General features: G+C 41.6%; 1 protein-coding gene across 1 annotated transcript; it reads left to right on the top strand.

Moving 5' to 3' along the window:
- Positions 1 to 1,253: 1,253 nt before the first annotated feature.
- On the top strand, positions 1,254 to 12,353 carry PGPEP1L (pyroglutamyl-peptidase I like). The gene is made up of 5 exons (XM_088657241.1): positions 1,254 to 1,287; positions 5,217 to 5,269; positions 10,513 to 10,629; positions 11,219 to 11,448; positions 12,185 to 12,353. The coding sequence occupies exons 1-5, from the start codon at positions 1,254 to 1,256 to the stop codon at positions 12,351 to 12,353; spliced, it is 603 nt and encodes a 200-aa protein (XP_088513367.1).
- Positions 12,354 to 16,124: the final 3,771 nt, after the last annotated feature.

Below are 16,124 nucleotides of genomic sequence, written 5' to 3'. Positions count from 1 at the left end.
GCACTCACACACATAGCCATTTTTGGTGACATGCGGCTGCATGCCGAGACCTTACTTCCGGCTGGCGGCGGAATGCCACAGGCAACGCATCTCTGGGGGCCTTGTGGACTTCCGGCGAGGCAAGATGGTGGTCGGCACGGAGCCGCGGAGCTCCTGAAAGTGACCAGCGTTGCAGGAGCTGCCGGGCAGGCTTCCGAGCTACCAAAACCGCTGCCGCCTCCGCCCGGACACTGGGGGCCACTACTGCAGCAACTGGGGAGCTGCCGGACCCCACCCCCACCCTGCGAACCTGATTTATGGTTTTGAGGCACTTCAAAGGCCGGAGGAGGAAAAAGGAATCCCCGGCCCAGCTGCCGCCGTGAAAAGGAGGGAGAAAAGAAAGAAAAACAAGGCAAAGGAGAACGGGTCCGCTCGCTCCATTGCCGTCCCCGTCACCCCCGCCTCAAGGGAGAGGAGGGGGCCCTTGGAGGAGAGAGAAGAACCCCCCACCCAAGTTATGCTCGGTTTTTTGGCGAATTTTGACACACCAAGCTCAAGAGGTTGCCCATCACTGCTATAGTAGCTAGATGCTTCAGTTTAAAATGGAAAATGGTTGTTATTATACTGTATTTTTATGTGTCTTTGTGGGTTTTTTAACTGTGATTTAAGTTATTTTGATGTTATTTTATGATGACGGTATGCCACCCTGCTATCCAAAGAAGAGGGGCATGAAAGCCTCAGAGAGGCACGTTACTGTATATTGTAAGCCATTTTGACAAGACTATTTGCCTGGAAAAGCAAGATATAGAGACATAGGTAAATAAAAGATAACTAAAATTGCTTCTACAAAGTATATATTAGACTATAAAAGCCCAAATTTATACGTAATAGGTAGACTTATTTTATTAATTCAACATCACCATGCAACAGAGACATACAAAAATAAAAGTGATTGGATTATTTCTAATCAGGTTAGATTTGAAATCAATAGCTAAGATTATGTAGTTAAGTCACTCTGCATAGTTGAAAGGGGAAAAAGCATAAGGATCTTTGTAACTATCAATATTCCAGGGCTTGTGTAATTAAAATTATCCCACATCATGTGAAACCAGAACGGTCCCAGTTTGGTGAAGTGTTTTTCCACTGACCAATAGGAAGATGGACATTTTGGAACAGATGGTAAAAGAATATAATAAGGTCAGCTGTGATCAAGCATGTTACCACTGAAGAGTGAGGTGGTTATTGGTGTCTGGAACGTAAAGGATTTAAATTAAATGGACATCAATTCTGACACGGTGGTTGTCACGGGTAAGGCTCAATTTTTTTAGTCCTATTTTAGCCATTCATGGAATGTGCATACATTGGTCTGCTCTTTGTCATAAACAACTCCAAAGGCACACAGACACACACAAACAACTAGCAACTGGACATACCAACATTTCCAAATGGAAAATAGCTCGCTGCTGCAACTTGCTAAAAAAGATCAGATGGTATGTCAGTGGGGTAAAAGAAAATGCATGCTATCCTTAATCCAAGAAAGCTTGCCGGTCATTATTCCTGTCACTTCCGAAAATATCTGTTGATATCTTTTCCTGTGCTGGATATTTAGCCTCTAGGGTAAAACTAGAAAAGTGTTGCCTAAAAAGCAGCTATAGAGCAAGACTGCTTCCTGGTTTCACACCAAGGTCCAAAATTAGAGCCAACACATGTCAAATTTCAACTTCTCAGTTTCAAAACAAGGAGATAAAAATCAGAGGAAATAACACATATTGTTTTATTACCCCAACACTATAATATATCAACAGTGCGTTGAAATAGCATTTTGGAACATCCAAGTCCCTGGAGCCAATTTTGGATATTTTCTTTTCAGTTATAGTTAATGCTGAATCACCAGTGAAGATGCAATCAGTTAAGAGAGAGAGAGACTGAGCTTTAAAAGGTTGAAACTCTCCTGGAATGCCACTGCACACTCTTGCTCACTGTTACGCCACTAGCTGCTCTAAAGGCAATCATTACGTATAGGCTTGACATGTGAGTTGCTGGATAGTTTTCCACTGTAGGCCATCTGAGGACACAGGACTGAGAATGAAGTGGCATCAAAGAGAATCTGAATCTAGCCATTTTCAATTAGCATACAATTTAAGATTATTTTTGTGTTTGTTAAAATAGCTCCCAGGCATCCTAGGCAGAAACATTCCAGACGCTCCATAGTTTTAGGTGACTTGGATGAGGAAGTGGGAATGACAAAGCCACTTAAGCTTTGTGTAGAATCGTAGAACTGTAGAGTTGGAAGGGATCCCAAAGGTCATCTAGTCCAACCCCCTGTGTTACCATAATCTGAACAAAATCATACATGATGGATACATATCCATTTTCAATGTCCATATGAGGGCAATATATTTATTTGGCCACCCAAAATGTCATAAAATCGTATGCAAACATCAGACTAGATTTTAAAAAAACATATAGGGAAGAGAATATAAGAAAATAAGAAGAGCGCTGCTGGATCAGGCCACAGGCCCATCGAGTCTAGCATTCTGCTACCACAGTAGCCAGATTTATACCTATGGAAGCCTGCAAAGCAGGGTTTGAATGCAACAACCCTCTTCCCAGTTGTGATTCCTAGCAACTAGTACAGTGGTACCTTGGTTCTCGAACTTAATCCGTTCTGGGAGTCCGTTCAACTCCCGAAACCATTCAAAAACCAAGGCGCAGCTTCTGATTGGCTGCAGGAGCTTCCTGCACTCAAGCGGAAGCCATGTTGGACGTTCGGCTTCCGAAAAACATTCGCAAACCGGAATACTTCCAGGTTTGCGGCATTTGGGAGCCGATTTGTTTGACAACTAATCTGTTCAAGAACCAAGGTACCACTGTATTCAGATACACACTGACTCTGAAGGTAGAGGTAGGACACCATCATGGCTAGTAGTCATCAATAGCCTTAACTTGCATGAAAAGAAAAGGCTGGTGGTGTTTTTTAAGCCACCCATGTTTGATTCTGGTAAGTTTTAAGATGGAAGACTCTGGGGAAAACTCAAAAGCTTGCATGCTATTTTATGAACCGGAAAAGTCCAATATAGACTTTGGGATCTTTCTTATAGGCCAAGACCTTTGCTCTTTGAGATCACCTTCTCCTCCTCCTCCTTTTCCTTAACCACAATAACCAGCAACAAATTAAAATCCAAAACAGTACCACCCATGCAGAAGGGGGTGGTATCAGCAGGTCTGGGGAGCCCCAAGGTTTGCATATGGAAACTGCCCCCCAAGGAAACCTAAAAGGGGGGAGGGCAAACAGCCCAATCAGTAAAACCCTAAACAGGAGAACGTCACACTGCAGCGTGATGTTTTGTGTCCCATATCTTTCTGTTAGACTGCCGGAAGAAATATCAACAACCTCAGATATGCTGAGGTTGATGGCAGAAAGTGAGGAGGAAGTAAAGAACCTTTAAATGAGGGTGAAAGAGGAGAGCGCAAAATATGGTCTGAAGCTCAACATAAAAAAAAAACTAAGATCATGGCCGCTGGTCCCATCAACTCCTGGCAAATAGAAGGGGAAGAAATGGAGGCAGTGAGAGATTTTACTTTATTGGGTTCCATGATCACTGCAGATGGTGACAGCAGTCACGAAATTAAAAGATGCCTGCTTCTTGGGAGAAAAGCAATGACAAACCTAGACAGCAGCTTTAAAAGCAGAGACATAACCTTGGCGACAAAGGTGTGTATAGTTAAAGCTATGGTTTTTCCAGGAGTGATGTATGGAAGTGAGAGCTGGACCATAAAGAAGGCTGATTGCCAAAAATTGGTGCTTTTGAATTACGGTGCTGGAGGAGACTCTTGAGAGTCCCATGGACTGCAAGAAGATCAAACCTATCCATTCTTAAGGAAATCAGCCCTGAGTGCTCACCGGAAGGACAGATCCTGAAGCTGAGGCTCTAATACTTTGGCCACCTCATGAGAAGAGAAGACTCCCTGGAAAAGACCCTGATGTTGGGAAAGATGGAGGGCACAAGGAGAAGGGGACGACAGAGGCCGAGATGGTTGGACAGTGTTCTTGAAGCTACCAACATGAGTCTGACCAAACTGCGGGAGGCAGTGGAAGTCAGGAGTGCCTGGCATGCTCTGGTCCATGGGGTCACGAAGAGTCGGACACGACTAAATGACTAAACAACAACAACATAGTTCTGAAGCAAGGAGCACACTTTGTCTTTAGATGATGGATTTATGTATCATACCAGAAGAGACACCATCTTAGGTTTCTTCCCTGATAGAGTCTTGCACTAAAACTAGCATTATTTCAAAAGCTGCTAGATAATTGATAATGGTTCTGACTATTGCAACTCTATTTTTATTGCACAGTGGAGGGGAACCTGTGGCCCTTCAGATATTGCTGGATTTTTAACTCCCATCAGCCTTACTTTGAATGGTCAGCAACCAGGAATCTGGGAGTTGTTGTCCTTCAACATCTGGAGGAGCAAAGGGTCTCCATCCCTGGAGTAGAAGGGACAAAATCCTTCCACCAGTTCAATACAAAATTAAGCCTATAGCTAAATCCTGCACAAATGAAAAGTGGGCACGTCTCCTAATGAGGATCAATGGGTGAAATACTTTTTAGATCTTTGCAGTTCATGAACAAAGAGTCTACATTAAAAGGATAAATTTCACATTTCTTACACATCTATGTGGATTGTGGAGTAGAGGATAGATCTCTTCTCCTTATACTACTTACACCTCTGTATCTCTTTATTCATCCATCCATTCCAGCTCTTCATGAATTCATGCTCCTAGGGTGGCTTACAACATAAAATCTAACAATAAAACACAGCAACTATTAAAATACAGCAACTAAAACATGCTTTCAGATTCAAATTCTTGTTCAGAACAGAATTACAGTATTAACTGTATTCTTTGAATTTGCTATGAAGAATATTACAGGAATATTACCAGAAAAAAATAGCAAAAGTTAAGTGATTAAGCTAAGTGTTAATTGTAAATAGTTAAATTTGTGTGACACAGAACTTGAACACATGCCTGTAACCTGAAGTGAGGGTGTCTGTGGAGACCATAGGAAATAGAGACTAATTGTCATTGAGAAACTGAGATAAGGGAACCCTTTACTGTAAAAATCTCAATAACTATTCAATAAACAACGGACAGCAGAAGATAGCCAAGGGAACAAATTGTGACAAGATCAGGAACCTATGAATTTTAAGGTTGCAATTATACTTATTTGCTTTCAGGCTTTGGTCCTTTTCGTCAGCATCTTGTTAACTCTAGCTGGGAAGCAGCAAAGGTAAGAATGCCCTTCATGTTGAAGTACAAAAAGGAACAATATTCAGGTTTAGCTTTGTGTTTCTCTTGCTCTCAAAGGTAGGATATTTTTCACTACCTGAAATTATTTCTTTGTAATCAAAACATAAGCAAAAACTGATGAAATTTTAAAGGTATGAAATTTTAAGTGGGGAAATTATGGTATTAATAAAGCATTACATCAGGCACCCCCAAACTGCGGCCCTCCAGGTGTTTTGGCCTACAACTCCCATGATCCCTAGCTAACAGGACCAGTGGTCAGGGATGATGGGAATTGTAGTCCAAAACATCTGGAGGGCCAAAGTTAGGGGATGCCTGCATTGCATAATCAGTTCAGAGTTCTATTAAGGCACAATAAATTATTTACTTTGAGGTTTCAGGTACATCATGGAGTTACAGGAATAGTTATCAAAGACTTAAGTATGTTTTTTATGTAGTGCAAGCTCTTGATAATTGGAATCATTATTTCCCTCCCCTCACAGACCAAATTTTACACAAGTTTTGTTTCTCAGAAATTAGCTACGGTACTAGAAAAGAGATGGGAAAAATAATAACAAGAACTTGGTGTTCTAGATAGGAAATTTATTGTACACCCAGTGAAATTTTGAAGCAGTAGATAACCCAAATTACTGAACCAGAAGTTCCTTACTAAATTGTAAATATTTCAAGCAATCCTGATCAAGCAATCCAAGTGATCTAAAACTACTTAGGATTCAAATATCTGAAAGACTGCCGCCTTCCCTACAGATGCTCTTGGGTGTTAAGATCAGTGGTACTTCCAGGTGACAACCAAGAATGGCACATTATTTGTAGCAGTCCATAAGCTGTGGAATTTCCTCCCCATAGACTAGAGAAAGCCTAGCACCTTCATTATGTGGTTATTTGCCATATGTTGAAGACACTTCTATTTAACCTGGCTTTTGACACTTGAGATATTTATTTTAGGATCCACCCTATTCTCTTGATTATAATTTCTTCTAACTGATTTTAATATTGTATTTAAAATGTTGTAATGCACTTTGGGGCCTTGGTGTGAAGGGTGGGTAAGAAATCTAATAAATTAATAATAATTGTTTATCCCAGCCCTAGCTTGCTATGTGCCTGAAACCACAAGAATCACTTAATAGCTCTACACATTGTTTTCTGGTAGTGTTTGGCCCCTATTTTAGAGTACAGGAGGAAAATTAAGTGTCATTTATTTGCAAATTAGTGCAGTCTAAAGCCAAAATAAACTAATGAAATAGAGTATGGGAGGTTTCTTTGAAGAATATTTTTGGTTTCTTGCAGTGCTGAAAAATGACATAAGATAAGTGAAAGCGGTATATCATTAAACATGCCAAAGCCCTGCAGTAGAAGACACATTAAAGTCTCTTTCCTCTTTGGCTGAAAAAATTACTTTTGAGTGTAGCTGAAGATGTTGGTCCTTGTTGAGGACTAAGGCAGTGGTTTATTCAGGCTTGAAAAACAATTCGATAGGTTCGGATTCCATAAATAATAGGGTTTTTTACACACACACACACACACACACACACACACACACCAACCCTAACCTCTTATCTCTTTATATTGATGTCATCCATATTTGTCCCAAGCAAACCAAGATTTCTATGCCTGCTAATAACTATGTTCTGCATGTTTTGGAGATGAGAGAACACTGTAGAATACGGGGAGGCAGATCCAGCCCAATCGCCTTCTAAATCCAGTCTGGGAATCAGGGTGTTTTTACATGAGTAGAATGTGTCTTTATTATTTAAATATGCATTACATTTAAAATGCATCTCTGGGTTATTTGTGGGGCCTGCCCAGTGTTTTTACATGAATAGAATGTGCCCTTTTTATTTAAAATTAGCTGGCCCGGCCATGCGTTGCTGTGGTTCTTTCCTGTGATTCCCCCCACTCTGTCCGGACACATGACTTATCCTGCCCCCTCCTCCCCCACCCCCCGGTTCATCCCTGTGACTGCCCCCACTCTGTCCTGACCTATGAGCTATTGAGCCCCCTTTTTTCCCCACCCACGTGGCACATCCATTTTACTGGCCCCACTCTGTCCCAACCCATGAGCTATCAAGCCCTCTCCTCCCCCACCCCCTGTCTGAGCCCTGTGTTGTCTCCGGGGAGTGTTGCTCCCTCCCCCTGTATTTCCATACTTGGGCCCCCACCCTTGGAGAAGGAACTGTCAGCTTCTGGGTTCTATTTCCCAGCATGCACTTTGGTCTGAGCCCTCTGTTGTCCCTGGGGAGTGTTGGCCCCTCCCCCTGGTATCTTCCTACCGGTACTTTGGCCCCCACCCTTGGAGAAGGAACTGTCAGTTTCTGGGTTCTATTTCCCAGTATTTACTTTTGTCTGAGCCCTCTGTTGTCCCCGGGGAGTGTTGTCCCCTCCCCCCTGTATCTCCATACATTGGCTACTGCACACGCATCATGAACATTTATATATATAGAGATTATTATTTTTTTGAAATAAGAACATGAGAAGCAGAAGTTACTATTGTTTAAGTTTATTTTTGGGGTTGTCATTTATTTTGGTGGGTATCGGGGGTGATGATGCACCCTGGGACCCAGAGAACTACTTTAAAAATCACAACAGAAGGCACGTTCTGAAGCGCCCGAGCTGTTCGGTTCCATAAAAAACCCAGGAAGTGGTGAGGGGAAGGTAGGGGGTTGTAAATCGGGGGGGGGGGGATTGGCCACTGCAAATACCTGAGGACTTAAACTGGGGAGAGAAAGTGCATGGTTGTTTGTTTGTTTTTAAAGACGCAGAGGCTGGCAATCAGTCATAGTATAAAGCCTGGGTTAAAAGGGCATAGCTGCCAAGTTTTCCCTTTTCTCGCGAGGAAGCCTATTCAGCATAAGGGAAAATCCCTTAAAAAAAGGGATAACTTGGCAGCTATGGTTAAAAGGGGCACGACTGCCCTTACTTAAAATGGCCGCCGTAGCCTTGCATGTGACACAACACCCACTAAATTAAAAAGCAAAAACCCCTCACCATGCCCCCAAGTGCGTGTTAGGGGAAATGATGAACGACTGCCTAATGCTGCCAGGCGTTTATTAATGCAGCCGCCGGGAGAGGCTTTGGGCTTGGGCTTTGGAGGTGGAATGGCCGTTTTGGCAGTCGGCCTACTCAGTTTTCCCTGTCCCAACCCACCCACCCCCACTGCTTTGGCTGACTCAGGGTCCCCCCCCCCATGGCTATGTGTTTTCCCCCTCCCTTTGTTGTGCCTCATCCCTGTGCCCCCCCCAATTGTGAAAGGCCCTATTCTGTTTGTTTTTCCCTGCTTGGAAATGCTGCGGCCTATTGAAAAAGCTGGGCCTTGTTGCTGCAAAAGGACTGTTTTCAGTTGGTTGTTGTGGAATTTTGTGATGTCATCTGGCAGCGCAGCTGCTGGAGTCTTCAGAGCTTCTGGTGGTGACGTCTAATTTGGGCGCCACTTTTTTGTGTGTTTAATCATTATTTTAGGTGTGAAAGGTGTGGTTTTTTTGGGAAAAAATTATGCCAGATCCCTCCCTGATTGGCATGGAACGTTGTGGCCAACTTTGTTACATTACGGTTCAGCAGTTACAGAGAAAGGCTGTTTCATTAGCATGCACAATGCTTACATTTTTATATATATAGATGCATCTCTGGGTTATTTGTGGGGCATAGGAATTTGTTCACCTCACCAAAAAAAATAGTCCGGCCCCCACAAGGTCTGAGGGACATTGGACCGGCCCTCTGCTGAAAAAGTTTGCTGACCCCTGCTGTAGAAGCATTCAAGTTGTATCTAGTTTACAAATTATTTTCTGTCCTCAGCTTTTTATCAAATAACCTTTCTTCTTGCTTACCATGGACAGCAAACAGTAGCAGCAGCTTTCCAATCTATTCTTTGGCCTCTGTTTCTTGCATGGAAAAGGGGAGGGGGGGAGGTTACATGCGGCCATCTGACCCTGGCCTAACCAGTCACAGAAGAGTGTCTCATTAAACACAAAGAAATTCAAATGTGTGTGAGAAAATAAAATGCTAATTGTAAGCTGGCATGGATCTACTTTTGGAAAAAACAGGCACACAATGCTGCATTCTTATGCAAGATGATGCAAGAGCCTCTCCAAGACCATTCGTGCCACAGGAAAAACACAGCTGGCTGTGTTCTCCTAATGTGTTTACTTCGCCTGCAAGAATTGTTTGCTTGTTTATGTCAAACAGTTTATTGAGCACAGCTAATCAATGTTTCCGCTGACAAGGAAATTGTAACAGTTTACTCAGGAAGCCGACCTTCAAGAACAAGCTTGTCCCATTCACACACCAGTACCAGGGAAATCTTAAGTCTGTGGCTCCTTCTGTGCCACCCTGGATTCTGTGCAATAAATGAAACACTGGGACCTTCCAACTTGCAAAGGAAGATACAGATCCTTCCAAACAAGGACAGGTCCCTGGGAAGTGCCTTAAAAGACACACATTAAATCATCAAAACAGGAAGTAGGTTTTTTTTTGGGGGGGGGCAGGGCCAACAGAGCTTGGACAAGAGTTTTAGTAGCTAGTACACAGGAAAGACAGATTGTGGAAACATGGAAGATGAAATGGCAGCAGCTTCCCCATAGGGCAAGGTTGGGGAGCCTGTGGCCCTCCATAGGTTTTTGGAATGCAACTCCCATCAGTCCCAGCCAGCAATGACCCTCCAAGACCACCTGGAGGCCCATACATTTGGCCAACAGGGTGGCCAACACCTAGCCACCCCCTTAAATAGGCTGGGGGTGGGCTGCTCATAGCCCCCAAGCCCCTGGCTCTGATTGGCTGAGCGGGCACTGCCCATCCTTACCCAAGGGCCCGATGCAGCTGGAGGATTCGCAGTGCCAGCAGTTTCCTCCCCTGGCTGTGCCAGAAGATGGCGGCCTCCCTGGATCCACTGCAGCTGTGCCATGTGACAACGGCTGCTCACCCGCAGTCCCAGGTGAGCGGGTTTCTCTGTTACGCATTTGGAATTCCTAAACATTGCATCGCTAACTTATACAAGCATGGTTATGTCTACCTTCAAAGGCTGAGAACAGCTCTGCTCTATCAGACAAGGCTCTTACGCATTTAAAAAGGATGATGAATGCATGGTTGCTTAGGCCATCTCCTCCTTCTGCATGCTGATCAGCCATATCTAAGAAATGGGGTTTAGAAGAAGTTGGGCCACAAAGTTCAGCTGTACAGCTTCCTCTGAAACATCAAATATTTTTAACACAACTTAGGTTGTTCACTCCAACACAGGAACTGGCCAGAATTGGTCTTGGAAGTGATGTAGACCTACACATCATGGAACTGCCAGTGGCTTACAAAAAAGCAAGAGAAATTGTCTGTCAAGCATGGGCAACCCTTCAGCCCCAAGTAAGTGAAAATAACTCACACCAGTCCCAGCCAGCATGGCCAACAGGAAGAAGCGATAGGAGTTGTAGTCCAACAACTGGAGGGCCACAGGCTCTCCATTTCTGCCTTCAGGACAATTTTCACCCATATACCTATACCCCCATTAGCAGACATGCAGTGTTCTGCCTTCTTGCCCATAGCCCCCCTCCCCTTTACTCAACTTCCTTCTGATTAATTTACATCTCATCTTTTCAGCAACAGGGCTCAGAAAAACTTTTTCTTCACTGCTGCCCTTCAGGAGTGTTAATTACTTGTGTTTTTCATAGTAATTGTATATCTATCTGATGTCCTTAATGCGTCTGATATCATGCATGCTACTTTGTGAGGGCCTGGCCCTAAAAAGTAGCATACAGAGTTTGAATTAATAAATAAATAGACAAAAAAACAAAAAAACCCACAACTTTCTCCCCAACACAGTGGAAACATACATTTCCAGGGACAAGGTTCTTTATAGCAAGTCTGTATTTCACAGAAGGCCAGGGCACAGATTCCTTATATATTGTATATCATAACTTATTTCCCAACTTCTCTCTTTTGGGGCAACCTACAGGTTATGATTCATATTGGCCTGGTTTCTACTTCTAAAGCAATCATCATTCTGGAGCAGTGTGGGAAGAACAAAGGCTATAAAGAAAAGGATGCTTGTGGATTTTGTCCAGAAAAAGGTTGTTGTGTCTTAGAAGGCCCGGAAAGAATAGACTCTACAATTAATTTGAAGTGTGTCTGGAAAAACGTTCAGGTGGAAGGGATGGATGTAATTTTTTCCAGAGATGCAGGAAGGTAAATTACTTGCCGTATTGAGAAACCATGTCAGTTGTGGGAGACATGATTCAACTAGGAAATATTCCCGAAACACAAAAACATCAAAATTTGGAAAGATATGAGAAAACAGTATCTTCTGTGTAGACCGGCCAATACTTAATGGAACATGATCTAAACTTTTAGGACCCCAACTTAACCACAAGGTGGATCTGATGCAGCTTTTTCTCAAGTTAGCACCTTGGCCCATGCATGCAGAGAACCTGATTCTTGAAGCTTCTCCATTAGTCTCAAAGTTGGGAGCAAACCTAAATGCACAGGGGTGGGTAACGTGTGGCCCTCCAGATGTTACTGGACTTCCCATTGTCCCCAGCCAGAATGGCCAATGGCCAGGATTGAGAATCTTAGTCCAGCTACATCTGGAGGGCCAAAGGTTCTCCATCCACGATGTAGGGAATCTTTTATTGAATGGTATCTGGCACTTCTGTGCCTTAATGCATCACTGAATTTGGGTTACTGTGATTATAATACTATTTTTATAATGCAAATTTTCTGGTGCTAGATAAACCACAGATGTGCAAATATTCTTGAAATTGTTTGCTGTACTGAGATGCTTTTAAGTAGTTAGCAACCTTACCTCTTCTGATGAGTTGTCTGAAAGCTAGTCCTCAATACCAAGATGGAGTTAACTGTTAAAAGTATATAATTAAGCATACATATTGTGTAGTTTTAAGTATACCTTTCCTCCATGCTGCAGGTACGTTTGTGATTACATCTATTATAACTCTCTTTACTATGGTAATGGAAGAGCAGCGTTTATCCATGTACCTCCCCTATCCCAATGGGTGACAGCAGAACTTATTGGAAGAGCCCTACAGACTGTTATCTTAGAGATCTTAAAGCAATGTAAACAGGGGATAATGTAAACCAAAAAACCTACACACAAAAGTTACAAGGTATGTTCATTTTCATCTTTGTGAAAAATTTAATACCATCAGTCATACCTATAAAAAAATAACCAAAGCAATCCAATGTTCTGTGTGTGCAAACGTATGCCTTCATGATTCAATGTGCACACTGCTTATACTCAGGGATGAAATGAAAAAAAAAACCACTTTGGGACAAAGGTGCTGCATGTGTACATGAGAGTATTGTGACCATACTGCAGGGATGTGGAACCTATGGCCCTCCAGATGTTGTTGGGACTGCAACTCCCATCATCCCTCACCATTGGCCAAGCTGGCTTGGGCTGATAGGAGCTGGTTTCTCATTGCACCCGTAACAATACACCATGCACATGTTAAGTGGCTATGGAAAACCATAGAAACATAAAGGAAAGCTGAATCCCCCCCTTGCAAATAAATAAATCTTTCTGTAACTCTGGTTCTGAAGAGGAAAATCTTAAATTTTAAAAGATGCATTACTGCAGATACTTTTGTTAAGAATTATCCAAAAGGTGGACACCCCCCCCCCAAAGAAACGAAGCTTTAACAGAAATTCATCATCATCATCATTTGGAGAGCATCTCATTAGAAGAGGCTGCATTTTTTAAAAGTATCTTGTATTCCTGAAAAAAAAAGGCAATACACAGTACGCAAAAATGCATACAGAATTCTTTTTATTTAACTTAATTATGTAGTACTGTAACTACTAGAAAAAAAAGCAGAGTAAGAGAAACTAAAGGAGCCTTAGCTTCAGCCATTCAAAATAGACAAAAGGTTCTTTTTTTCATAATGTAAAGAATCCAGAATATATCGCAACAGGAATAAATTCTTACAACAGAATATACAAAAACATTTTGAATTTTTTTCATCATCTACTGATTCATTTTAATATAAACACAGGAATTTCTTTAGGAATAATTTATACATAGCAAGTCTTTATGTAATAAATTGGCCATGTTATTACTGTTTTATTTTATTTTTTATTATTTTTTTAAAAAAACTTTCTATTTTAAACAAGGTAACTTGGAAAATGTTGTTTGCAAATGCATTCAGTTCCATAGCACTTTCTAGTTTCTGTGTTTTTTTTTCAACTTTTTTGTTCCAGAGGTAGAACAACTCTGGCCAGTCCTTTCTTCTCAAACCTCACTGGTTTAGAAAACAGAAAAAAATAAAATAAAAAAGGCAACAGAACTACCCAGAACCCTTTGGGTAAAGAGGAGAAGGAGCTGTTTTAATTTGGGTACAGAAATTGGATCTTCGGTATTCTTGTTTAAATAATTAGAATAATAAATAGGGACCTTTGATGGTCATTTAAAACAAAGATTTAACGTTGCTAAATATCTACATAAATTGTACAGGCTGCATACAAAGCCACCTTTTCTTTGAATAGAAGTGATAAGGAATCTGTAAACGTAAGTTGTCTTTCTTTCAGTGATAAGTATTGAAAGTGGTTTTTCACCACAATATCATACTATGCAGTCAAATCCTTCAATCAACCTAGGCAACAATAAAGCAGGTACTTAAATAATACAAACAATTCCAATCCCAAACACGTTTACTTGGAGATGCATTTACTCTGAATTTCAGTGTAATTTACTTCCAAAGAAGCGTACTGAGGATTGTAGCTAAAGACTGCGTAGCAGCAACAATGGTTCTGTTTCCTTAACCAATGAGGTTTTATCCCAACCTGCACCCATACAGTATAAGTGAAATGACCAGTTGAAGATGATCCCACCCATCCAGAGGGCTCTGGAAGACCAGGTGACTGAAGATACAGAACATATTCTGGGTTTACTGTGTATTTGGGGTAACAAATGAACCATGATTTAAGAGTTGGTACAGGATCCTTTTTTGGCATATTGTAAAGCTAACTAGTAAAAACCAGTATCCTAAAAAGGAAAGGAAAACAAAAGAAAACCTTAGACATACATCCACACACACACACACACACTGAAAAGTGCCCTTAAATTATTTTAGGCATTTATAAACTACAAACATTTCTATAAAAATCATTCTATGTACTTATAAAATGCAATGAAATATGTAATAAGGGTTTTGTTTTGTAAACCAGAGCTTTGTCAACTGACTACCCGTAATCTACTGGACTTAAGAGCTCTATTGAAAATGCTAATGGATTGCTAGTCAACAGAAAGGATACAAAAGTAAAAGATGACAACCACACACAAGTACACACCCATTCCACATGCACATCTAATGAAAGCCATCTGGAACTTGTGCAACACTTATTTATGGTCAGGTGGCCCAGTCCAGCAATCCCTTCCACTTGCTCTAGTACGTGCATAGAGCACATGCGCTACTCCATTTACTTCAGCAGAGCTGCCTTCCATTAAGGTGAAAAGGGAAGCCAGGTGTGCAGAACTCCATGTGCACATGGAGCTCTGGATGAGGGTAAACTTGTTATCATGGAGCTCTGGATGAGGGTAAACTTGTTATCAGAACCTTTAATGAAGTTCTACATAGTGTACTTTACTCCACAGCAAAGACATTGAGACGGGAATTCAATTATGCACGGACAAATTAATTAGTTGGATGTTGTCATGCTTTGTAAACTAGGCTGAACTTCGGGCCAACTGTGTCTGAAGATGAGTATCTTTGCCCCATACCTGTATTTCACAGTGTCTTGCATATTTTCTGCTTTCAGTTTGGATAGACCTCATTATAGTTCTTTTAAAAAACCTATTAAAAAGAAAAGTTAAGTGCCTCGACTCAGAACCAGTTGGTCTTCCAAACTGAGATGATAGCCAGCGACTTCTAGAATACAACCCCATTGGTTCTGTATCTTCAGCACCCGCGGGGGGGGGGGGGGAAGGGTTCAACCTAAACATAACGATTGAGTCGGCACATATATATGGACATGCTCTCTTGTTATTTCTCTTTGTGCCAACATTTCTTTCTTTCTTTTAATTATGCTTAAAAGAGTGGGGTCGCAGTATATAGAGTTCATTGCTGGGCTATGCAACTATCGCAGCAGCCCCAATAGATCCACTCGTTGTTATCCAGTGATAGAGTACACCATTGAAAAAACAAAATTAAAAGAGCATAACAAGAATGTGTTACCTACTACTGGAATGGAATTTTTTTAAAAAATATATAACTATATAGAACATTATATCAACAACAGGAGTGTCATTCATACAGCCATGGATTGTAGTAAACAACCCGCAGCAGGTTCCCAGAGATCTAAAAAGCAGTTCCATCTCCTGACTAGTCTTAAGGCTGAGCATTTCTTTTATTTTCTGTATCAACAGTAGCATCAGTGTTAAACTGTGAAAGAATCTTAACTTCTCTTCTCTTAAGGAGAAGAGGAGAAATGAACTGGAAATTAGCCCCACCTCATGCTCTGCTTTTGGTGTCTAGTTCTTTTCATAACAAGGTTAACATCTGATTTAATAGTAACCAAGCATGCAACACTTTTGTGTCGATACAAGATTCCTTCCTCTGAAACCAAACCACCTCCTGCACATCACTAAAAGAACTCAGCGACAGACACTTGCACATGAATCACATTTTGGGGGGTGGGTGGGGGTGGGCACTAAATCAAATGGAACTGTCCTGAAATGAAATTCTGGGGCTAATTATGAGATTAGAAGTTAACAAGTCACATGCTGTTCTTTGAAAACTCCAAATGAGAAATTGTTGCTCTTAAAACTTTGCATGTTGCTTCAATACAAACTGGCCTCCATACTGGAGGATTAGAAAGTAAACAAATCCCAACAATTATATTTTTTTAAG

This window comes from Zootoca vivipara, chromosome 13 (assembly GCF_965207765.1).
Source record: "Zootoca vivipara chromosome 13, rZooViv2.hap1.1, whole genome shotgun sequence".
Taxonomy (NCBI): Eukaryota; Metazoa; Chordata; class Lepidosauria; order Squamata; family Lacertidae; genus Zootoca; species Zootoca vivipara.
This window is presented reverse-complemented; position numbering and strand designations above follow the sequence as displayed.

Excerpts from the sequence above, each read along its gene's own strand:
- PGPEP1L (XM_088657241.1), top strand. The coding sequence starts at position 1,254 with ATGGACATCAATTCTGACACGGTGGTTGTCACGG. Across the intron at positions 1,288-5,216 it reads TGACACGGTGGTTGTCACGG|GCTTTGGTCCTTTTCGTCAG; the intron begins GTAAGGCTCAAT and ends ATTTGCTTTCAG. Across the intron at positions 5,270-10,512 it reads CTAGCTGGGAAGCAGCAAAG|GAACTGGCCAGAATTGGTCT; the intron begins GTAAGAATGCCC and ends ACTCCAACACAG.